At 38.5% G+C, this 23,666-nt stretch overlaps 5 protein-coding genes across 11 annotated transcripts in view; 2 read left to right on the plus strand and 3 right to left on the minus strand.

Annotated features, from left to right (window-relative positions):
• abcg5 (ATP-binding cassette, sub-family G (WHITE), member 5) overlaps positions 1-1,276 on the plus strand; it is a 14,261-nt gene extending 12,985 nt beyond the window's left edge. The window contains exons 13-14 of the mRNA XM_022198832.2: positions 139-251; positions 918-1,276. Coding sequence (XP_022054524.1) covers positions 139-251; positions 918-1,102 — 298 coding nt within the window. The 3' untranslated portion in view covers positions 1,103-1,276. The remainder of the gene's footprint in view (positions 1-138; positions 252-917) is intronic.
• Positions 1,277-2,791: 1,515 nt separating this feature from the next.
• On the minus strand, positions 2,792-13,487 carry dync2li1 (dynein, cytoplasmic 2, light intermediate chain 1). The gene is made up of 13 exons (XM_022198833.2): positions 13,351-13,487; positions 13,124-13,247; positions 12,991-13,025; positions 12,510-12,579; positions 11,700-11,788; positions 11,232-11,430; positions 10,552-10,620; positions 10,306-10,383; positions 10,061-10,140; positions 9,185-9,255; positions 7,942-8,039; positions 7,696-7,788; positions 2,792-3,221 (listed from the first exon to the last, which is right to left on the minus strand). The coding sequence occupies exons 1-13, from the start codon at positions 13,362-13,364 to the stop codon at positions 3,159-3,161; spliced, it is 1,083 nt and encodes a 360-aa protein (XP_022054525.2). The 5' UTR covers positions 13,365-13,487; the 3' UTR covers positions 2,792-3,158.
• Positions 13,488-13,892: 405 nt separating this feature from the next.
• Positions 13,893-16,060, minus strand: lyrm7 (LYR motif containing 7). Its single transcript, XM_022198821.2, has 5 exons — positions 15,926-16,060; positions 15,658-15,730; positions 15,469-15,539; positions 14,791-14,872; positions 13,893-14,626 (listed from the first exon to the last, which is right to left on the minus strand). Exons 1-5 carry the CDS (start codon positions 15,941-15,943, stop codon positions 14,556-14,558), a joined length of 315 nt encoding a protein of 104 aa, XP_022054513.2. The 5' UTR covers positions 15,944-16,060; the 3' UTR covers positions 13,893-14,555.
• A 602-nt stretch (positions 16,061-16,662) lies between these two features.
• On the plus strand, positions 16,663-18,692 carry hint1 (histidine triad nucleotide binding protein 1). The gene is made up of 3 exons (XM_022198820.2): positions 16,663-16,831; positions 18,135-18,239; positions 18,375-18,692. The coding sequence occupies exons 1-3, from the start codon at positions 16,721-16,723 to the stop codon at positions 18,537-18,539; spliced, it is 381 nt and encodes a 126-aa protein (XP_022054512.1). The 5' UTR covers positions 16,663-16,720; the 3' UTR covers positions 18,540-18,692.
• A 1,044-nt stretch (positions 18,693-19,736) lies between these two features.
• cep170aa (centrosomal protein 170Aa) overlaps positions 19,737-23,666 on the minus strand; it is a 44,459-nt gene continuing 40,529 nt past the window's right edge. For all 7 annotated transcript variants that reach the window (XM_051959506.1, XM_051959503.1, XM_051959504.1 and 4 more), the window contains 4 exons: positions 23,518-23,606; positions 23,321-23,414; positions 23,175-23,226; positions 19,737-22,333 (listed from right to left, as the gene is read on the minus strand). In XM_051959506.1, the coding sequence (XP_051815466.1) occupies positions 22,008-22,333; positions 23,175-23,226; positions 23,321-23,414; positions 23,518-23,606 (561 nt within the window). In that variant the 3' untranslated portion in view covers positions 19,737-22,007. The remainder of the gene's footprint in view (positions 22,334-23,174; positions 23,227-23,320; positions 23,415-23,517; positions 23,607-23,666) is intronic.

Here is a 23,666-nt window from a genome sequence, read left to right on the forward strand (position 1 = left end):
CTAACAGGTTTAAGTAACTAAATTCAAAGCTCACTGTGATTTAAACCTTTGATATGCAGCTTTTTCAGGTCTTCATTATAAATGCATGCATTATAGAGTATAATGCTGAATTTTTTTCTTTGCTCTTCCCCACAACAGAAGCACCCAGCAGATGCCAATGGTCTTCCAGTGGCTCAGTTATCTCACCTTCCAGAAGTACAGCTGTGAGCTGCTCATCGTCACAGAGTTCCACGGCCTCGAGTTCAAATGCAGTAAGTTGTTTTAACCATTGCACCATCCTCTGCGTCCAGATGGCCTGAGAATAAAAAGAAAGTAGTGATTTAACTCTCTACAAATTGAAAAGTTGTTGGACAAAATGGTGGCAATGCATGTTTGCAATGTTAATGACTAAAACGATGTAAAAGTAACACCCCTGACATCCCTACCTGCTGAAGAAATTTAGCTTATTTTTGTCCCTGCACTAAATAAGAATGCATATAAACTTACAATCTGGCAGCAAGTACGGTAAAAATAATTAAAATAAATGTAATGTATAATTAATTGTCAAACAACAGTAAATTGCTCAAAAAAATACAGTTAAAAACCGCTGAACAAAACATTCTTTTGTTGTTTTTTTTATAGAATGTCGGAAAAATTCAGAAAATGTAATTCATGTTTAATCCTTTCTTCTATCAATGTGTATATCAGCACTGGATGTAATAAAAGATGAAGATTTATAGCAATTACTGATTTCCGTTTATCGATTCTACATTTTATCATTTTGCTGATGCTCTTACTAAGACTAAGATTGAGATTTATAAGGTGAGGGTTCAGTGTTCAAGGACGTTTTGCAGGTCAGACTGTCGTATAGATTAAAATGCACTCATTGGCTGTTTGCTTTCAACTCTTACTTTCTCTTGTGTTTTGTGCCGTTGCAGATAATTCCAGACCTTTGCCTGGAGCCTGTACGGTAACTCAGGGAAGTCAGATCATCGAAGAGGGCTACCCTGGAGCTCTGTCCCGATACACACTAGACTTCTTGCTCCTCTACGCCTTCCTCCCTGCCTTACTGCTGCTGGGCATAATCTGCTTCAAGATCAGGGACAAGCTTGTACGTCACTAAAAGCGCAGACACAAATTTGTGAGAGACTGTTTGGACAGAAACATGAACTGTAGTTCTGATGATCTCATACACATTAACAGTGCAATGGAATACAGTGAAGTGCTATGGCCCTACTTTAAAGTTATACCTGGATACAAGGTGTACAGCAAAGCAGCTCATTTGCTGGGGTCCCTCCCACTTTTTGCCAAAATCACAAATAAAAACATCTTAAGTAACGTTGCTGCCAATTCCAGCCCCAAAAATAATAGCTGAAGCCTTTGTAAATGATGCATAGGAGTTCAAGATGACTTAAAGGGTAATGCTGGAGGAAATCTACAGAAGTGTGCTGGACTCACAATAGAAAAACAAATCTGTTATCTTGTAATTATATCAAGTCAAGTCACTGTTATTTGTGTAGCACAATGAAAACAGGCACCGACCAAAGTTGTTTCTAATAAAGAAATAAGATTAACATTCAAAATTTACCTGACCATTTTAACTATTCAGGTTGAGACCCTGCAGGAATATATATTGGTGTTGGGACGCATTAAATGAGGGGTCAGGGTGTCCTCCCCCAGCAAATTATTATGCATTGTGGCAAGTTTGTATGCACTAATCTGTGCCTTTTCTTCTTTAGTTAATGATGGCCAAATGTTTACTTATGCAAAGAAAAACACAAAATTCTGGCACATGGTGACAATTGGAAATATAACTACAGAGGATTATAATGGGGCAATGCTCAGATATTAAGCATTGCTTTTGAAACATTAATCCTGCTGTAGATCAGCTTTTCTCACTGAATATTGTCTCTGATGAATTGGGTTCTATTTGTGTTTTTCTTGTGTGTGTGTGTATATATATATACATATATATACACATATATATATATACAATCTGTTTAATCACTTGTGCATCTAGGCATGGCTTCTTTATCAGTTTTTAAGCCAGTTTCAATTGTGTATCAGGTCACAGCCAGTCAGCTTTCTCGTGCACTTGCCTTATGATTTTCAGTTGTGCTAAACTAGCAACTTGCTAAAACTTCTTAAAGAATGCTTATTTTAGGTTCATTATTTGTTTCTCTCCCTGAAAACCAAAGTTTCCCTTTTTATCTCAAAACCAAGGACACGTAAACTCGTTCAGCTTGTCGTAAATGAAAGGTTTAAGTATCATTTTGCAGGAGAAAGGCTGCCAAATTAAGTTCATTAGCCCAGTCCTTACAGCATCTGTGATTAGCCTTAGTATGACTAAAAAAACATCAGGTTAATTCGAAAAATTAGATTGACACATTGATAGTGGGCGGGATGTAGAAAATACAAACTCACCGTTTGCCCTGCAGTCATTTCCAGTCAGTGAAATAGTAGCAAATATCAAATGACAGGATAGACAAAATCAGGAAAACATAAATGTTCGAAGATGGCGCCGGACGTCTTCTTCACTTCCGGTCTACAGTGCTGCGCAGACTCGGTGCTGCCGCTGGTGGTCAAAGGATGTGATTGAAATATATTTTTAAAACTGTTTTTGCTGTCCCTTTTTTTAGTTCTTCTCCATCCTGTTTCTCAAAAGTTCCTTCAAACTTCAAAACGTTCAGCCAATTTAACTAGATGAGGTTTTATTTTTAATTAATTAAAAATGCATAAAATTCTTCCATCTTTCACACGCATTCATTTTGTCATTCAACATTTAAGCCTGCTGCAGCTTTGGATATTAAAGGCCTTTTTAAAGGAAGCTTTATTAAATGCTTTTTAAGATGTTCCAGTGGATACAGACATTCTGTAAATTGCATGAAACTTAAATTACTATAAGTATGTGTTGTGTATTCCCTGCAGCGTTTTCGTTTGTGTGTGTGTGCTAAAATACTGACTGATGATCCAACAGTGTATATTCCTATATTTTTCTACAACACATTGTATTATTGGTAAAAGAAAAAAAAATACAGTTTTGTTCTGCTAACTATAAGTTGTATTGATTACAAAGTTGTAAAAGAAAAAACAATGTAAAACAAATGTAAATAAATAATGCAAATTGTATACTGTATGTACATTATTTTGTGTTGTATGTGTACAATAAAGTTGATGTTTCATGTCTCCAACTTCAGTCCTTTCCATGACTTTGCTGCATCCCTCTTGTATTGTTCCAACTCCTGAAAAACAAAGAAAAAATGACATTAAAAAACATATTTTTCTCCAGTAATGAAGTAATATAGTAACACAATCACACTCTATACTGCAGAAATGTTTATAAACTCATCATAATTAAAAGTTTTGTTATCCTCCACCGACACAAATGCAGACATGAAGAAATGACAATGTTATGTTTATAACACCACCGACATGTCATGCACTTGGGTGAATACTGCAGCGTGTCCCAACAGGTCAACGACTCAGCTTCACTGTTTCACTGCTCTGCTGACGACACTCTGCTCTACCTTTCAACCAAACCCACCTCCACCCTCCCTCTCTCTGTGACTGCCTGCAGAAAATCAAATCCTGGTTCTCTTCCAACGTTTTCAAACTCAACAGCGACAAAACTGCGGTTCTCCTCATCGGTTCTAAATCCATTCTCACAAAAGCTAACAGTTTCACCATCACCATCAACAACTCCTCCGTCTCTCCCTCCTCTCAGGTCAAGAGTCCGGGTGTCGTACTCGATGGCACTCGAGAATAATTTCGCTCGGTCTTCATACTTCCATCTTCGTAACTTCATGGTAACTACATTAAACAGGTCACCTCTTCTAAGTACCTAGTTGTACAAAGTGATAGCGACCTCAGCTGGTACACACATGTGGCAAGTGCTTCTGCCAGAATACTTCAGCGCCTCCATTTTCTCAGACAACTTGGGCTTTTTGGTGTCTGCAGAGAAATTATGCTGATTTTTAACTGTGCAACCATCGAGTCCATACGTATGCATGGGACCACCTGCTGGTTTGGGGCTCTCACAGTCAAGTCAGAAACTCAAATTCACCACCTGGTGAAGATGGCGAGCAAAATCATGGGTATCTGCTCCACTCATGCCACAAGATTTGTTTATACAGGCCACCATCAGACTGGCAAATAGTATTGTTCTGATTCATCACATGTCCTCTTCACATAGCACAAGCTGCTGAATTCAGGCAGGAGGTACAAAGTCCCGCTGTGCAGATTTAACAGTTTGACAAACTCTTTTATCCCTCTCTCAATCAAGCTCACTAATGAGCAGTTAGGTGCAGCTACCAAAGGGAGGTAACTGGGTGTTGTGTGCGTGGAAATGTGTGACAGGTATGTATGGGGGTATGTATGTATTGTAGGATTTTCTTTCTAGTATTTAAACTTATTTATTATCTATTGTGCATTTTATGTGTTTTTAGTAGAAGGTGTTCTGTTTTATGTGGTGCAGTGCAGCTTGCTTTTACCTTTGTTCAAGGCAAACTTCTCCCTTGACCTTGAGCCGCTCTCCCTCCCACACCTCCCTTCCTCACCCCTGTCAGCACCGCCATCCTGGTCCACTCTCTAGTCACCTGCCTGGATTACTGCAAATCCCTTCTCTCTGGTCTCCCCCTCATGTCCCTCCATAAACTCCAACTTGTTCAGAATGCTGCAGCCTGGATCATCACCAGTACAGCTTCTCTCCACCACATCACCCCTGTCCTCCAACATCTTCACTGGCTCTCAATCAGACAGTGCAGATGCAAAAACCATGCACCTCACCTTCAAGGCCCTCCATACCTCACTGAACTTCTCCACACAAACACACCCAGTCAAACTCTCAGATCATTTTCCTCCCTCAGCTTCACCATCCCTCCTGCCCGTATGAGCACCATGGGGTCCAGAGTCTTCAGCTGCTCTGTCCTCTACCTCTGGAACTCCTTCCCACCTCACATTCGACACGCTGGACATTTTCAGCTCCCATATCAAAACTCACCTGTTCAAACAAACCTACTCAGTCTGACTTTGGTCTCATTGCAAAATTTCTCTTTTGTTTTTAAAATTGTTTTTAAAATTGTGCAATTTCCTTTTAAATGTTTTAAATCTAAGTTTTATATTGTTAATGACTCTAATGTGTGTCCTTTGGTGTTTGAAAAACTAAATAAGATACATTATTATTATTATTGTCAATAAGGACTCCAAGCATTGAACAGTAACTTGAAATTAAAGGATGTATGATACAATTCATTTAGACATTTTTACTTACTCTGTCAAACTGTCTGACTCAAAACTCAGAGGGCAAACTGGTCTTAGACTGTGACTCTAAAATCAGGACAGATGTTACCATTGACTACAGTCGTTTATATGGAAGCAATGAAAATACGTTGCAGTGGACAGATTTTCTTTTTTAGATCCAGATCCTAGAAATGCCTTTAGCTTATTTTGGAAAATGACAGTTTTTTTTTCTAAATTTAACCTCTGGAAAAAACAGATCTTTAGCTCTGTGACAAGAATGCAATAATAAATGGAAGACCAAGAGTACTGGAACAGGTGGATTAGAAGAATATCAGCAACGTAGCATGGTTATCAGTTCACAGTCTGCCCTGACGTGAATGGATGTCTGCCACAGGTGGTATAAACCTTTCACCTGCTTTTCTTATTGGTTGCTTAGACTACACTGCAGCTTGTGATATTGTTCTGCATCCAATGGCAGAGCAAGATCACAAGCATTCGTCACAACGTGTGATTTGTGTTTGTGACCAACAGGCTACTGCAGTTCAAGTGCCAGAGTGGCACTAAGGCAGGCCGGTAGAAGGACCACTAATCTCCGAGTTTATGGTCTCAAGATATTTTACAGCCCGTAAAGGAGATCCTGATAGTGACATGATATCATACAGGCTACTGAAGGACAGAGGGTTACTCTGGAACATTGCCCTTGTTCACACAAGTGTAGAAGACAGCTGTCAGCTGTGACAAATAAGGAAGATGCACACAACAAAGTGAGCCCTAATTTATTGGAAAAACATCATGGAATTTAAATTAAGAAAATAGCAATGGCATGTGTAGGCAGGGGCTGCACAGTGTGTGGGCGGATAGCACTGTTGCCTCACAGAAACGGTGTGGAGTTTGCCTGTTCTCCCTGTGGAGCGTGCACCTGGTTTACTGTATTTTTACATGAGAAAAAGAGAGGATATCTAAATATGTATTATGACATTTATATCTGTAAGGGGTCTTCATCAGGCGATCATCTATATGAACTTATGTAAGACAAAGAAGGAAACTCCTTCACTGTATATGTCTCCCCCTGGTGCCAGCTGCTAGATATAAGCAGAGAGGTTTCTCAAAATGTGTGTTCTGCACAGTGTACTGAAAGCTTCTCTTTATTGTTTAATAATGTATAAAAAGAGTCAATCTTAACCTGTACAGATACGCTCAAACACTGACCACTTTATGTGTTAAACCTCATACAATCCAGCACAGCAACTTTGCCATAAATCCACCCACTTTGGCCTCAATAACAAGCAATATGTAGAATTACCACATTTTTGACAACATTAAGTTGTCGAGAGCCCTCCGGTTGCCAGTTCGATCCTCGGCCCTTTGAGCTCGTGTCGAGGTGTCCCTGAGCAAGACACCTAACCCTAATTGCTCCTGGTGGGTCGTGGTTAGCGCCTTGCATGGCAGCTTCCGTCATCAGTGTGTGAATGTGTGTGTGAATGGGTGAATGTGACATATCTTGTAAAGCGCTTTGGGTACCTTGCAGGTATAGTAAAGCGCTGTATAAATACAGACCATTTACCATTAATGAAAAGTAAAAAAAGTTTCTAAAAAGTACAGTTCATGGCAGAGGAGTTGTATTTGACAGCATTTCTCATTTCTAGTTGCATATTTCACAGAGGCCTGGATGTTTGTTTGATGAACACTTCAGTTTGAAATGCTCCAAATATGTTTTAGATTGAACGTGTTCCAATATCCATACTACCATACTCTATAGTAAGCCAAAAAAGATTTACTGTGTCCCAATACCCAGTACGTAATACCCACATGTCAGACTACATCTAGTTGCATTGTACTGGATGTGATTTGGAATTTGGAATGCAGCAGTTGTCTTTGTCCTGCACCTGTATCCTACAATGATTTTATGTGCACACTGTCCACGTTTTTGTTATAATGTTATTCAATAAACTGAAATTAAATCACTCCGGAAATAAATTAAACCACTATTAAAAATCTTTGATGATCCCGTTGGCTGCAAATGTCCTGAGCTGCCGGTTTGACTCCTTTTTGCTGGATCATTTTGTGCATGTTATCCCCTTACTCTGTTTCCCTACATTTCATGTCTTTCTCCACTATCATATAAAGGCAGAAAAATGTAAAAAAGTAACTTTTAAAAACCTTAGGCTCTCGGGAGCATACAGTTAAGGGCCTGATGATATCTTAAGATAGAGCAGCAGCTGTCATTCAACCTAAAATCTTTATCAACTGGAAAAAAAAAAAAGCTTTTCAACACAGATATTTCTTCTTCACTCACTATAAATGCTCAAGGATTTATTATCTTCATACAAAGGTGAGGGTCACGAAGCGCAGATAAGAAGACAGGAATTTGGAAGAGCAACACCCATAAGTCACGACACTGGGAGCAGTAGTGCAGTCTGTCCAAATCATCAGTGGATTATGAACTTTGACAGTGCGTAATTGGTGCAGATGTGTTACCTGGTCCTTCTGGGCTCTCATGGCATCAATCTGAGGTTCACTGTACTGAGGGTCTTTGGCTGGATCCTTCAGTTCCCTCTGCTCACTGGTACTCTGATACGGCAAAGTCAGACAAACAGAACGGCATTAAAAACTGACGGCCCTTATTCATGTGAATCCGTACAATAAGAAGGAATAACGCATTTATCTTGAACGTCAGAGACAAAAACTGTTTAATTTAGCAAAAACTGACAACGACAAAAGTACCTCCTGGGGGAAGACACGCTCATACACTTTCTTCCAGAGGTCCTTTGGGGTTTTTGCATGCAGAGATGTTATGTCCACATCAGTAGAGGGAGGCGAGCCTAAGTTAACAGGAGCATTATCACTGGGAGCATGGCTGAGGGATCAGGAAAACTGAGCAGTGACATACTAAATGTTTTTGTCCACGAGTGAATGTGGAATAATATTCAGATTATACAAAAATTTTCATGCCTTCTTAACCCAAACACTCAACATGTTCAAAGTAAATGAGAAAGAGGAGGAGGAGTGCAAATATCTGAAGAAGAATAGGAGAATATTTATAAACAACAACGGAAAATTACTCAGTCACACAAATGGAGGGAATTCGGGTGGAAAAGTATCATGAGATTCTTTATTACTCCTGCACAAGAGACATCAAGGCACAAGTTGTTGGAGGTGGTGTGGTTCTACTGCAGCCAGTCGTTACCACGTATTCTGGGGTTGCTCGAAACTCACATCTTTTTGGCGAGAAGTTCAGAAATGTTTGGAAATTGCAATTCGAGTAATTATTCCATTTGATGTTTTCACACTGTATTTAGGAGCTGCAGTATCGCATATTCAATCTGCAGCAGACAAATACTTCATGGGAATATTACTTATGGGAGGGAAGAAGGCCTTGACTATGACGTGGTTAGAACCAGATGATTGGCAGAAAATTACACATGACATTTATATTATGGACAGACTGACGTTTTCCATAAAGACGCAAACACAAAAATTTCTGAGATGGTAGACAAAATGGGTCCACGGAGTTCAGACTTGCTTTAATTACCCTTCTATAAAATGTTGATTCTACAGGATTACCAAATAGATTGTGTTGTGACTGTATCTTTATGAATAGATGAGTGAGAATGACAGCTCCTTTTCATTTGTTTTTCGATTCAGGAAAGTATACACTTGCTTAAACTGGAATTGAAAATAAAAGGAGACTACCAGGTGATACCATACATGGCATACATGTGTATACAGATATGTGTAATATTTCAATGGTTTGAACTTTGTACTATGTATGATCTCCCCGATTAAAATAAAATAATATTTAAAAAAAGAATGGGGGAAAAAAAACAATATCACTCAATTGTTTTCCTGTCAGTAAATGCCAAAACAATAGGTGGCTCTAAATCTGGTTTATGTCTTACAACACAGCACAGTGTTGATATAATACCATACCTTTCTGTCTTTGACCACTGTGTGGCGCTGTTCTTACCTATTTGACTGAAGGTGTCTGAGCCTGCGGGAATGATGAGAGGCTTGTTGGAATCAATGGACACAGTTTTCCTGCATTAAAATATAGTAAAATAAGAAGAAAAACACAACTGAAACTAAAGCATGAAACAAACAACAAGGGAGCATGAACAAAAATGTATTTTTTTGGTATGATTTCATCATCCTCATCCGTTCATATCAAAGAGGGTAAGCTAAATATATGCAACATGTCTCTGTATACAGCAACACCGCTGAACCCTCATGTCATCCTGCGGGTCAAAACTGACCCAGTTTAAAGTTTGAAAATGTGGAAAAATATATATGTTTTCACAGCGAAACTTCTGATGTCCACATTTTCAACATTTTTTTTTTTTAGAAAGCTTTGAACATTTTTGGGTGGAAAAAAGAAATGTTAAAAATGTTTCTTAAGAATATTCACAAAAAATGATTGTGAATATTCTTTAAAAATATATTAGAAGTTTTACTGATATATATGCAATCACTTTAGATATTTTTAGTATTTTCTGGAAGATTTTTATTCATTTTTTGAAAATATTTTCTTGTCAAATTTGTTTTTTAAATAAAAGTTATAAGGGAAGTTTTTAAGAAATTATTGGAATGTTCTTCCTGAAGGTTTTGCAAATTTTCAGAAATTTGGGGATTTTTTTTGCAGAATTTTTAGTTTTTTTCATACATACATTTATACATTTAATTAACACACTTCTAAAATAGTTTTAACAAAAACTGGACATTATAATATCCATCAAGGTTGTTTTTAATCGAAAAATGGCTGTACTATAACTAAAACAACTAAACTGTAAAATAATTATCCACATCCACTCATACTTGGTGTACAAAGTTGTGTTAAACTGCTCACCCTTTGTCCAAACCGAAAGCCAGGTGTGAGAAGAAGCTCTTAGTTTTTGACATAAGAGTCTCTGATTTGATGCTGGTGAACTAAAGAAAAGATCAGAGACAAAAAGAGAAAGATTAAATGTCTAAAATTATTAACTGGTGAGCCTGCAGAACAAAAATGATAAAAAGGTGTATACTATATTATTTTTTTAATGAAAAGTCATAATAAATGTAAATATGCTGCATGTACAGTAAAACTGTACTCACAATAAGAGAGGCTGCGTAGTAGTGGGCGATAAAACGCAGAGTTTTACTGACCACCTTCTTCTTGTCAGAGTCAAGTTCCTGCAACACAGATGGAAAAACTCTGAGAGACAAGTTATACCAAGATCCATTTTAACAATTTATATGTCTGAAAAAAGAGAAAAACAAATAATAAACAGTTAAAATATCATAAAACAAATGTCAATCACGAGACCAGCTGGATGTGGAACTCTGAAGCGTGTGTTTTACCTGGAAGACGTCATATTTGCTGCCAACGATGAGCAGAGGAACAGGAAATGGGCTGATCAGCTCTCTGTCCTGTAGACAGACTCACAGATAACTCAGAATACATACACCAGCTTATATTGACAGAAAAAAAAGATGGCTCTTCATCTACAAAATTCATTTCAATTCTCATTAATCAGAAGTAAGTTTTAGTGCAGGTAGAAATTTATTTATTTTTTTAAAATTGTAAACATGAAGTAATATGTGTGAGGAAATCAACATATTCTCAATAGTAAAATAAGATCCCCTTCCATCCCCTTTTAAAACCACAGGAATGTAAATTTGTACTTATATCTATATATTACTATTATTATTATTTGTCGTAAAAAGTATGAACTATGTTATTGCACCCCAGTACTGATTTGAAATAAAAAAAATAAAAAGAAGAAGAACAAGAACAAGATTCTTTTCATGATGATTATTTTGAAAAGAGCTGATAAATCAGCTGGGAACTAGTTTTTCTTTCCTTCCATCAAAAAATCTGGTTTTGATTTATTTTTTGCTCATTTTATTTCAATTTGTGGCATGCACATTTTCTATTACCCTGAGGAGTAAGTAATTCACACAGTTGAAAAACACTTCACCTCCACTACTATTTAAAGATCTTGCTCATAAAATATAGAGTGTAAAATGCGAGGTCTTACAGGATGGTCTTTAGGTAAAACACGTGCTGCTGAGTGGACAGGCGCCTGGTGTTTGGCTCCAGGTTTGGACTTTTCTGCTTGCTGGGTCTGAGAAAACACTTTTTCCAGCTGAGCTTGTGCTGTCTGCAGCAGTTTCTCCATGGTTCCCCACAGAAGATTGGGTTTGGACAGGTCCAGGATGAGGATGACAGAGAGAGACCTGGGAGATGACAGGAATGATGCTGTGGCAGGATATCGAATTGAAGGCATGTCCTTCCCCGACTCTTCTGCCCACGTTTCCTGTCTCTCTCACCACTGTCTACTAAAACTAAAGGCTAAAAAAAATCCCCAAAAGTATCTTTGGCTGGCATGGCACTGTTGGTAAAATCCCACTGACAGTCTGAGCAAAACAATATTCACACAGTAAACATGTCAAATTCTTCCCGTTTACTCTAAAACACAACTGTGAGCAAGACTAAAGTGAGGTACCTGATGCTGGCAGGAGTGATGGGAAACTGCACCAGGTCTGACAGAGACGATCCTCCTCCCAGCTCCCATATGTGGGCAATGTCTTTGGGCTGAAGGAGAGAACGACCAGGTTTTATATCTATAATTGCACACATGTCCTACATTTAAACAGCATTCACTATAAATAACCGGGATCTTTACTGGAGAAGAAAACCAGTGGATTTGGTTAGATAGAATATAATGTCACATTAATACAGTAACTCTAACAGTTAGCCTGATGTTTTGTTTCTATGAATTTCCATCTTTTTAAAGCTCTTTATTAACAATTACTGCAACTAACAGTTGTCTTCGTTGCTGCTTAATTTGTTAAGTATTTCCTTGACTAACTGATTAGTTGTTTGGTCTATAAAATGTTAGAAAACGTTAAAAAGCCAATCAGTTAAATTAAGTATTAAAATGTGCTGCTTTGTTCCCAACTCAAAGATATTCAGCTTAGTGTCATAAAGGAGGAAAGAAGCTAGAAAATACTGAGTTTCAAAAAGCTGAAATTGGCAGAATTTGACTTTTGTTCTTCAAGAAGTTATTCAAACTGATTAAATGAATATCAAAACAGTTGAGGATATATTTAACAGTTCACAGCTATCTGGATAAGTAAATGTTGTAGCTCTTCTTATCACAAGGGTTAACCGTTTACACAGCTCCTTCTTTTTTCAAATTAAATTTTTTAAAAAAAGGTTGCAACAAAATACCATTAGCTGTGTGTCTTTATGCCATTTTAAAGAGATGTGTCTATAAGTTCCATAGTGTGTGAGACTAACTAGGAGTGCTTACTGTGTTGTGTCCTCGGGCTCGTCGACCAAAAGTGTACTCTAGTGCTAGAGTTGGCTTGGATGGTTCATCCCTGATGGGTTAAAAAACAGTATTATTGTCCTGTAACAACATGGCCTGAGTAAACTATTTACTTATTAGCTTTCTGTGTTATCAGACTAATCTTTTCTTGTTAATCAAGGTTGTCAAACATAAGGCCCGTGGGCCAAAACCGGCTTCTTTAGTGTCATGTCATCATTTCTGTGTCATGCCATCACGGTGAGATGTGGCTAGAAGCTTGGTGAGGTACTTAGTAGTTCCTTAAGGTCATTACTGGACTTGCATGCTCAAAGTTGTGATTGTTAATCAATGGCAGGTTTAATTATGATGTGGGTATTCTGTTGTGCATTTGTCTGCATACAAAATATGAAGCAGATTAACAGCATATCCGGTTTTAGCTTGAGGTTAGTTTTGAGTTGATAACCTAAAACTACAAAACACACACCTGTCAAGGCATCGGAGCAGAATGGACGTTTTTCCCTGAAAAAGGAGCAGACGTTAGCTCACTCACTGTAGCATCTGTAGCAATTTACAAGCGTAGAGTGATTGGAGAGCAAGAAAACCATAACTGTACACACCCCAGCCTTGCTACCCATCAGAAACACGCTCCTCTCGCTGATTGTCTCCACTCTGTCCTCCTCGCCACCTCCACCTTCCCGACTCTGGACCTCCGCCGCGGCCAGCTCCCATAATGTGTCTGAACTGGCAAATACAACACAAAAGCGACGAGTCGTTCGAATAAAACATAATAATATATGTTGTCGTGTCAAATATACATGAAAATGGAACAAGAAAGGATTCCTACCTTAATTTTGGCATCAAATTTGACAGTTTACAAATTTGACAAGCGAACTAAGAGTACAAGTAGAGTAACCCGCTACAAACGTTGCCAGAGTAACGGCGCACATTGATGATGTAATCATTTCTAAAACTCTGCATGTGCATTGTGGGAAATGTAGTTCTTCAATCTTACACTATCAACTCTCAAAATAGAGAGACTTAATGCATCACGGAGCGCTAAACTAGTATTGTACATTTTAAGACAATGTTTACGACAATTTGGAATTAGTTTTGCATTTTCGTATTAAAATAACACGTCACATTTGTCTTCAAAGCTAATAAAATAGGCATTAAGTAGCTATACCAACCCTATTCTGTTCCTTGTTTTATTCCTTTAACTATAATACATGAGATGTAATATTTGCAGATGGGGAAAAAAATTATATGTATACATAAATGTCCATATAATTATCTCATATGCATTATTTTTTGTATGATAAATACGTCCTAAAATATGTCTTGTTTTTTGTTTTGTTTTCTTTTAACAACAACATTCCCCTTTAAACATTCTGTAAGGAGTCACAATTTTATTACTGACACATTTCACATTCAGAGGCAAATACAAACAATCAGTCCATTAAAATGTGATAAATATTCTTGACTGCATCCATGTTGTTACACCTTTTAGGAGGAGACCGAGCATTAGGTGACAATATAGTAGATGTTTTTCAACAACAAATGAAATGTGAATGTTCTGAGAACACTCCTCATTAATCAGAGAACACCTATTCCTTTTCCAGAATTGGCAAAAATAATGTTTCACTCCAATTTGGTTGAATCACAAGCTGCACAAAAACATTAAATTACATTTGATGAAACACAGTGCATGAAATTGTTGCATCCGGTTTACAGCAGAATAAAAGGAGATCTTCACTTAAACAAAGCTGACATTTTTCCTTCGAGGAGCTGAAGAGAATTCTGGACATGGAGTGGGAGGTTTAGCTGCAGAAACTCAGTCAGAAGGAGCAGCTGAACATGAGAAGCCAGATGTACAGTCAGCAGGAGGACTATGAGAAACTGCTGGATGTCAAGTTAGCGCTGGACATGAAGATCACCGTTTACAGGAAGATGCTGAACAATTTGAAATGCTGTTTTGATAAATCCTTGCACATGACTGTGAATGGATGATAGTGAGTCTCTTTACTGATGTACAAGATGTAATCAGATGCGTCATGACTTTTTCCTGGGTTCATCACAATAAGGGACGTTTTCTAGCATATGGCTTTCTCTGGGCCGAAGCACTGCGAGACAGAGAGAGTGATGGAGACAAAATGTAGTTCTGGTAAATGTAGTTTTCAAAAACCATTAGAATGCGTCAGAGAAAAATGATGATTTTGAGGTATTTGCTGCATGTAACTTTCTAGCATTTTGAAAAGAAGACGTGAGAGGAAAATGTTCTACGTACAGAGCCTGCTTTCTCCTACGTGTTCCATTTGCAGGACTGTTTCTCGAAGAACAATTTCCACATCTGTACCCATTTTGATCATCTGTAAAAGCAGAATGACAACGAACTCTTTATGATGTACTGGAGATACAGACAGGTTATGAGACAATTAGGATCTGGGCACAAACATATTAAATGCCCTATTCAAAGGTAACACTAGCCCAAGTGTATTTTTTATTTTTTTTGCCATTTTGGTTTTATTTAGATAAGAACAAGGAAACAAAATGCAGCAAAGGTTCAGTTAGCTGAGAGCTCAAGTTGCTGGGGGTATTTTAGCCCGTGTAATCTAACCACTTCGCTATCAGGTTGCCTGGCATCTGTTAAAAAAAAGAAAAAATGTGCAAATATAAAGAAGAATAAATGGAAAAGAAAGGAAATATGAAGGTACATTTTGTCATTGCTTTTTCCTTTCATTTATTCCTCTTTATATTTACACATTTATTTCCTTATTTTGTATTCATTCTTTAATGTATTCCTCTTTATATTTAAACATTCATTTCCTTATCTTTTTAACAGATTTATTTTTTAATACGGCACTCATATTTAAATTCGAATTGTCAATCCAGATCGAATATATAATCTAATTCATGACATTTGCATTCATTTGGTAACCGTGCAGAGAAGAAATAGACAGTGTACCTTCTGGATGTTCTCTTCTGACGTTTCGTTTTTGTTTTTCTTGAACTCCTCGTTGATCTTTAATCTCGCAGCTGAGTGGGAGAAAAGTTGCATGTGATGAGTGCACAGCATGGTTGGTAAATATCATCCTTTAGAGCAACATATAGTCCCAGATCATGTGTTTAGCATCAAACCAGCTACAGGACTCACCTGTCAGCGCTCTGTCATCTTCTTTGAACACAGCCATCCTTGTTCTGTGCAGCGATTTAAACACACCTAGAACCTGCATTTCCACAGACAGTTTGAACTTCAGCAACTTAGCAGCTGCTAACTGAAGCAGCTGCTTACGACATTAGTGTTTACCTGTGTGATTCATACAACACACAAATCTTCTAAACACGGTAAAATCAGTTAAACGAGCGTAAAAGAAACAGTACTTTAATAACATTAATATCATAAATTAGGATCAGATCCTCACCTTCAAACGAGTCCCCATCTTGACTTCTTCTTCTTCTCTCTTTTTAAATGGCGGGTCGCAAACAACTTAAGGTGCATACCGCCACCTACTGCACAAGAGTGTGTATCATCATTCAGTCGTTTCTATTTACCTATTTATATCTTATTTAATAACCCTGTGTCCCTCAGGAACACAAGTAGCGCCCTCCTCCCTTTCCTTATCTCTTCCCCCTCTCCTTCTGTTCCCAACATTCCAACTATACTCCACTTCCTACCCGACTCCTTAACTTTCCTCTCCAACATTTCCCTTTCCACTGAAAATTTCCTACACTGCATCACCACATGTTCCACGGTTTCTTTAACTCTGCATGTTTCACATAGATCATCTCCTCGTTTCCCTAACAGATACATGATATTGTTAAGCCCAGTGTGTCCTACTCGTAAACGTGAGATGACAATTTCTTCCCTCCTGCTCCTTTCTTCGTACTTATTAACTTTCACTGATTTTTGAATTTTATGAAATCCCCTACCCTTCTTATCTTCATCCCACTTTTTCTGCCATTTTTCCAGTCCTTTCCTTTTAATTATTGTTTTCCCTTCTCCTCTGCCTAATTGAATATGCAGTGCTATTTCTCCCTTAAGTGATGCTTTGGCTAATTTGTCTGATCTTGACTTCTTGTGCTCACTTCCGCTATGTGTAGACGTAACCAGGAGCGGTGACCAATCAGCGCAGACGCTTTTGTAGCCAATGAGCGTCCAGCGCTGGTTCTCTGAGCTAAAAGCGGCGCTGTCGGATCCGCTGCTCGTCTGCGCCAACATGGCTGATGAAACGGCAAAAGCGCAGGCAGCCCAGCCGGGCGGAGACACGATATTTGGCAAAATCGTTCGCAAAGAGATCCCTGCCAACTTTCTGTATGAGGACGATCTGGTAAATATTCAATATTTACACTCAGGTTCGCATTTAGGGGCAATAAGCTACAGCAGCGAGACAGGCGGCTCCCTTTGGCTAATGCTAACTTTGAGCTAGCTCTGCAGAAGCAGTTGCACTTTATTTTGACAAGTAAGTTATGTGGAGGTTTTCTATAACAACACAACTTACATGCATACTGCAGAAATAATGCACCAGGGCAGAATAAGCAGTAAAATGACTTCTGAGAGAGTTTGACAGGCTCCTGTGCATGGTTTCGTTTTTGTTCTGCATGTTTAGCTCCTGTCACATTTACTGCCACTTGGCGTTTGGACAGTTGGCTTTCCATGGTGAGGATGGAACAAGGTCCACATGGCCAAGTGTTCCTGCGGCTAACAGATCCTTTTAAGATGCCACCTGCACAGATTGTGTGAATTCATGTGTTATTACAATGATTCCTTGTGAATTATAAATGTGAGGTTGTTACAGTCATATAGAAAGTAAACAGGAACCACAAACAGGCAACACCCTGCAGCTAGCAGTCAAACAGGCTTTACTGCATTGTGTTTATGCACTTATAAAGACAAGTTATATGTGCTTTTCTAAATTTGGAATCTACTTTGCATTCCTAATAATTAACTATGGCTGATTATCATGATTAAAAGAGTAAAATATTCATTATGCAGTGTGGCATCTGACCTCAAATGCACCACAAAGATGCAGAACTGTTGTCAGTATGGTGCCAGTAATGACCAACAGCTGTGTTCAAATAAAAACGTTTTGTACTGATTACTAAGGCTGCAAATAAGAATTACATTTCTGGTCAGTAATCTGCTTACAATTTTATCAATTAGTTGTTTGGTCCACAAAATGTCTTGTTCTGTCCACAACAGTAACAATATTCAGCTTTCTGAAATAAACAAGTAAAGAATTCAGATAATAATCACATTTTAAAAGCAAGAATCAGAGACTTTTACCTTGTTTTGTTCTTTTAAAATGACTCAAATTGATCATTCAGTAACTAAAATAGTTGACAACTAATCGCATAATGTTTAACTTAGGTCACACAGCCTTTTTAGTTTTTCAATTTGCACAAAAATAATAATTTAAATACAGTTTAAGGTTGTGACAACATTATTAGTTGTGCGTCATGTCCAAGAGTTTCAAACTAACTAATCAAATTGCAGCTCTACTGACATGTGAAATGTTTGCTTCAGGTCACCATTCTGTAACTGTTGTCTCCATATATGTGAAGCAAATGAGGCGTACAGCCAATGAATAACTTCTGCACACTGATTCTTCTGCATATTTCTTCCTATTTCAGTGTGTAGCCTTCCCTGATGTTTCTCCTCAAGCTCCCACTCACATCCTAGTCGTCCCAAAAAAGCCAATTGTTCAGCTGTCAAAAGCCGAAGAGAGTGACGCTGCAGTAAGTCCTGATGTGTTTGACCACTTCCTGTCTGTCACCAGCAGAGGGAGCCATTTACAGCCACTTTATCTGAAGACTGTTTTAATGCAGGAGTGTGTTTCCAGCTTTTTATCAATCGTCTCTGTGTCTCTCTAGTTGTTGGGCCACATGATGATCGTTGCAAAGAAGTGTGCTCAGGATGCAGGTCTGTCTAAAGGCTTCAGGATCGTTGTCAATGACGGACCGGATGGAGGCCAGTCGGTCTACCACATCCACATCCACGTCCTGGGTGGACGCACTATGGGGTGGCCTCCTGGCTAAGCTTCCCTCGGCACAGACCACCCCGCCATACATGTTCAGTGCTGTTGTCTGGAAACCAGTAGTGTTAAATTTGAACTAAATCGGTTCATCCTGTGAAAAGAGTCAAACAAAACTCGAGATCCATCAGTGGTAATAAAACGCACTTCAAAACAACAGAGACTCTTGTTTGTCTTTATTCCTTAAAGCAGGCTGGTGAATGCAGTTAGTTTTTAAATAGGAACGCAGCTGGTTGTTGTTTAGGAATTTTAGGCTCTGCTGCTCTTTTCTCCTCGGAGCCTTTAGCAAGCATGTAATTGCAAGACTGAACTGGCCCACCGCTCCTGCTGAGAGGAGAAATCCAATCTGTCGCTAAATCTGAAGCAAGAGACTCACTGCTGTTGGATTTTCATCAATAAGGCGTCTTCATGCACTCGGATATAATTTAGGCCCTCCAGGCACAGAATTGACTTGATGCTGTAGTTAGAATATGCTCAAAATGTAACTTATTGTGCAGCAAGCTGTTGGCATTTTTCCTTAGAAAACAGTTGAGCAGGCAAATGTATAACAAGAGTTCAAACGTCACAAAAGAGGAGCTGACTCATTTGCATTTTCAGTTGAGACATGATTGATGGTCTCAGGAGTAAAAAGCTCTACTTCTATTCAGTGATAAGGATAGAAATCCAAATCTAAACAGAGAATGAAGCCAAAGTGCTCTTTTCTTTAACCCTGTAAGATCCAAATATAGAAAATAATTGAGAAAAAAACCCAAAATAAATATAAACCCAAAAATATAGAAAAGAAATATACATAATATGACCCTAAAACTAGAAGAGCAAAAAAAAAATAGAAAAATGAGCAAAAAAAAATTACATATATATGAAATTATATTAAAAAAATAATAAACCCAAATATAAAAAAATGACTGGCAAAAATATGTATATACAACAAAATGGGGAAAAAAATGTCAAAATAAAACTATTTCTGCAACAGTGGGTTTTTAATTAAAAAAAAATAAACTTGTTATCCAGTTTTTAAAGAAATAACTACCTGTGTTTTAAAAACAATCCTACAGAAATAATTTAAGAATCAGTTTTACGTTTCAGAAGAACCTCACCAGGTATTTTTGCTCTGTGCATATTATTGTGTAGAGTCCTGCTGCTTTATTTTGTTGTACAGGTGATTTTTTTTAGAGCACAATCAAATGAAAATAGAGGCGAGTAAATGGCTCTGTTTTATTAACAGTAAGAACCAATGAAGATAGTTGAACAAATATAAAATGCATGAAACATTCACATAATATTAAAACAAAACAATAAATAAAATGGTGGTTTTCTTTACAAAAATAAGGAAAAAAATACAAAGAACACTGATCAGATGACGCATGTAGAATTTAAAAAATAAACATGTACCTAGCATTCACAGTCCCCTAACTTCTTCTTTTCTTTTCTGATAAAATGGGGGAGAAAAACAAAATAAAAACACAATTAGAGGCTTTTTTTGTACAGACAGAATAGTTCCAGAGAGGCAAGGCAGTCACTTTTGATATCACTCGTCTGATGCAGCCTTTCACTACTTCTGCATGAAAAAAAAACACCACAATCCGATGTGCAAAATAAGAGAAACCTTCTTTAGACTACTACACCTTTTTTTCCTCTTTTAATCAATGCCCTGCTATTGTCAGAATGGGCACTTGGAGGCATTGAAAGACATTGTACAGTACAGGATAGAGAGAAGGAAATGAACATGTATTCTGGTACCTACAGTCACTATGGTAGGAGTATCTAAATACTAATACACTGCCTTTAAATCATCTTACTCTAGAACACAGACTAGAAGCTGAAGAGAGATTCAGAAAATGCTTATTCCCCATTAAGTAACTACAAAAGCAGCAGTGTCACTGAGAAAGAGGTTAATTATTCTGTTTGCAGTTCCACAGTATCCGTGTGCTGGAACTTCCTCCTCTTGGTGTAGAAATAAAACGACGCGTCCTCTCCATTTACACCGATAAGAAGCCGCAATGCAAGCAGATTTCATAGTTCACCCACTTATTTCAAACCACCAAAGGCCTTCTTGTGAGTTGCCCTTTTTTTCTTTTTGACAGCACATGAATTAAAACCAATTCTAACAGCTTTTTCCTCTTCAGGTTTCTCACATTTGTTGGCAACAAATAAAATCGAAAAGTCAAAGCATTGAAAAAAGTACAATAGCGGTATCTACAAATTCTAAAAATATTCAAACACTTTTGACACGTTGAAAAAGAAGTCACATCACCGGTGACTGGAAAAGGTAGAAAAAAGCCAATTGGAAATCATAGGACACTTGAGTGGACGTACTGGAGCAGAAAGCTAAGGGCACTGATTCTCACCGGCTGGGCCAAAGAGCATCGATCAGAAACGATCTAAAAGAGTTCCTTTAAACTCAAATAAGCTTCTTGAATCTTTGAGTTGTTGACATTCAGAGAAAGAGATGAACTGCAGAGGAAAGTGACGCTGAGATGAACTGCAATATCAGCTTTAGCACAATTTCAAGATGGCTCTAAACTGTTTGAAAATGACTTTTGTCAAGAAACATGTTAACTTTGGTGAGTTAATATAATCATTGGTTTCCCAGAAGGCTGTTACTGTTGAGTTAAAACCACCATTCGGTATTAGATCGACACGGACACCCGTACGTGCTACTGCGGTGTGTTTCCAGCTACTGGGACAGAAAAGGAGGGAAGGAATGACTGAAAACAGAAAAAAGGTGAAGGAGAAGTAGTAGGAGGCACTACAAATCAGTCTGACATGGTTCAATGGACGGTTACAATTCTGAAATATATAAAACATCTGCACTTCTGCTTGATTTGTGGACACTTCTTGGAACGTGTGTGGTTTGTCAGGGTGGTTACTTAAGGCTGCTGATGTATTCTTTACACTGGATCAGAGCTAATAAATTATTGCAGTGTGTATTTCATTAGAGTGTAAATAGAACTTATTTTACAATGCATTCTGTTTGTGTTAAAGTCTTAAAAGTGGAGGAGGATGGGGGGAGGTTTGCGCTGCTACTATCCAGGGTGTGTTTTAAGGCATGTTCTTATTGTAGGATGGGTCCAGACACGTGGAGAAGGCAAGAGGAAGAGGAGGAGACGGTACAACCACAAAGTTCTGTCTGCTGAGAGCAGCCCGGTGGCCTTCAGCCCACCAGGACGTCAGCTAGTGTGAACAGTTTAAAATCAAAATGTTATCGTCTGTTTAATTCATTCATGGGTCAGTTTGTGTTGGAGGATGTGTCTGTGATGCGTCAGTCAGAGAGTGGAGTCTGAAGCACGCCATTTCCGGCCTTTTGCTAAAATAGGATCCTAGAGTGGTTTAATCAGCAGAAGGGCCGCTGTTCTGTCCAAAAACATAAAAAAAAACTAAATGTTTCAACACCTGCCAACACTGATCACCGGCCGCTTCCATCCACACTCATGTTTATTCACACAGACTTCACTTCAGGGAAGCTTCCTGCTCACTTCTGAGCAATAGCTTCCTCTCCACTCGGCCGCATGCGGTTGAAAGGCCGTCCTCCGACTCCTGGTAACCCCAAACCCACGCTGGCGTCTCGTGCGTTCGCCTCCGTGCTGGTGGAGGACGTCTGAACCCTGGCGGGGGCTGCTGAGCCTCCAGGCCCGGGAAGGATCTCCGGCAGCGATTCTTTGGCTGAAGGCGCCGACCCGGGGCTGGTGGTGGAGGTCGTTTTGGCAGCTTCAGGCTTGTTAGGGGTTGTAGGGCTGGTCAGGCCGAGGCTGGCCAAAGCGTCCAGAGTCCCATCTGGGTCTACCATCACGTTAATCACTGAAGAAGAAATGTTTGTTTTAATCTTTGGAGTTCTGAAGGGCACATGCAGGCCAGGCTGATGAAGGACTGTTGAAGTTGACTGACATCCCTAAAAACGCATCTCTGTGTGTAAAAGTTCTTTCAGTGAAAGTTAGATTGACTTTATTAATCCCAAGAGGGAAATTCTGTAAAGCTTTTTATCAATGCTGGGATTCAAACCCACGCCCCCGAAGTGACTGGAGCCTTAATCCAGCTCCTTAAACTGTTCGGCCACACTACTACATAACACAATGCACAAAATAACCTCTTAATACTTTGAAAATTATTAAACGTATCTCCATCTTTTGCTTCCTGCACAGTGATCAACTACACCTCTGCTCAACCACAGCAAATTGTAATATTGGAATAATTCAGTCATATATCATCAAACTGAAAACTGATTTTGAAGAGCGATAAAGATACAGAAAGACAAATCCCAAAAGTTTGGGTTAGGTTTGTTGGATATGAAACCCCAGAAGTACACATCTATGTTTATGAGATAATCACTGCAGTTTTAAGGTGGGAATGCTCAGCTTAATTCACTCATAAGATGTCTTCTAGCATTAAAAAAGCCCCACCATATCGAGATGTTAACAAGGTTAAAAAAAACTTGACATTTTAACCTGAGGAGCTAAATCATACCTTTGACTGTTGCTTATTTCATCTTGAATATTTTGAGAGTTTTTTTAAACACTCAGCTGCACTCTGGATTTGTCCTACTTTTGCAGGTGTCTCCTAAATATTCATTCACTCTCTACCTTTATTAAACGCAAACAGACAAATAAATCCATTCTGCATCAAAACGCCAGCGACTGTTTACCTTGCAGCTGCTTCTCGACTCTTTTCAGCTCGAGCAGAATTGAAGAGATTTCCTGCAGAAGGAAGGAAAACAAGAAAACTGTCAGCTCCCAATAATACTGAAATGTTCTTTCAATCAGGCACTATGAAGGTAGAGGCATTCTGTACCTTGTTGGAGGTTTTAAGGAGCGGTATGTCACTCTCTGATCTCAGTTTGTTCTCAATTTCATCCCAGTTCCTGTCTTTGTCCTTAAATAAAATCCTGGAGAAAAACGACAAACAAAAAAGGTGTTTTCAAGCTTGATTTAAGACAAGCATACTGTTACATACTGCTGTAATATTATAATATTACAAAGAATAAACACCTGATTTTCCCTGCTGTCTTGTCAACAGAGTGTCTGATCTTGGTGGAGAGCTGAGACACTGAATTGAGCAGCAGACTGTCCAACACCGCCTGAACGCACACAGGAAAATACATTAAATGAGGCAAACGGCAACCTTCGTGTTCATTTCT

The sequence above is a fragment of the Acanthochromis polyacanthus genome, chromosome 15, assembly GCF_021347895.1.
Source record: "Acanthochromis polyacanthus isolate Apoly-LR-REF ecotype Palm Island chromosome 15, KAUST_Apoly_ChrSc, whole genome shotgun sequence".
Taxonomy (NCBI): Eukaryota; Metazoa; Chordata; class Actinopteri; family Pomacentridae; genus Acanthochromis; species Acanthochromis polyacanthus.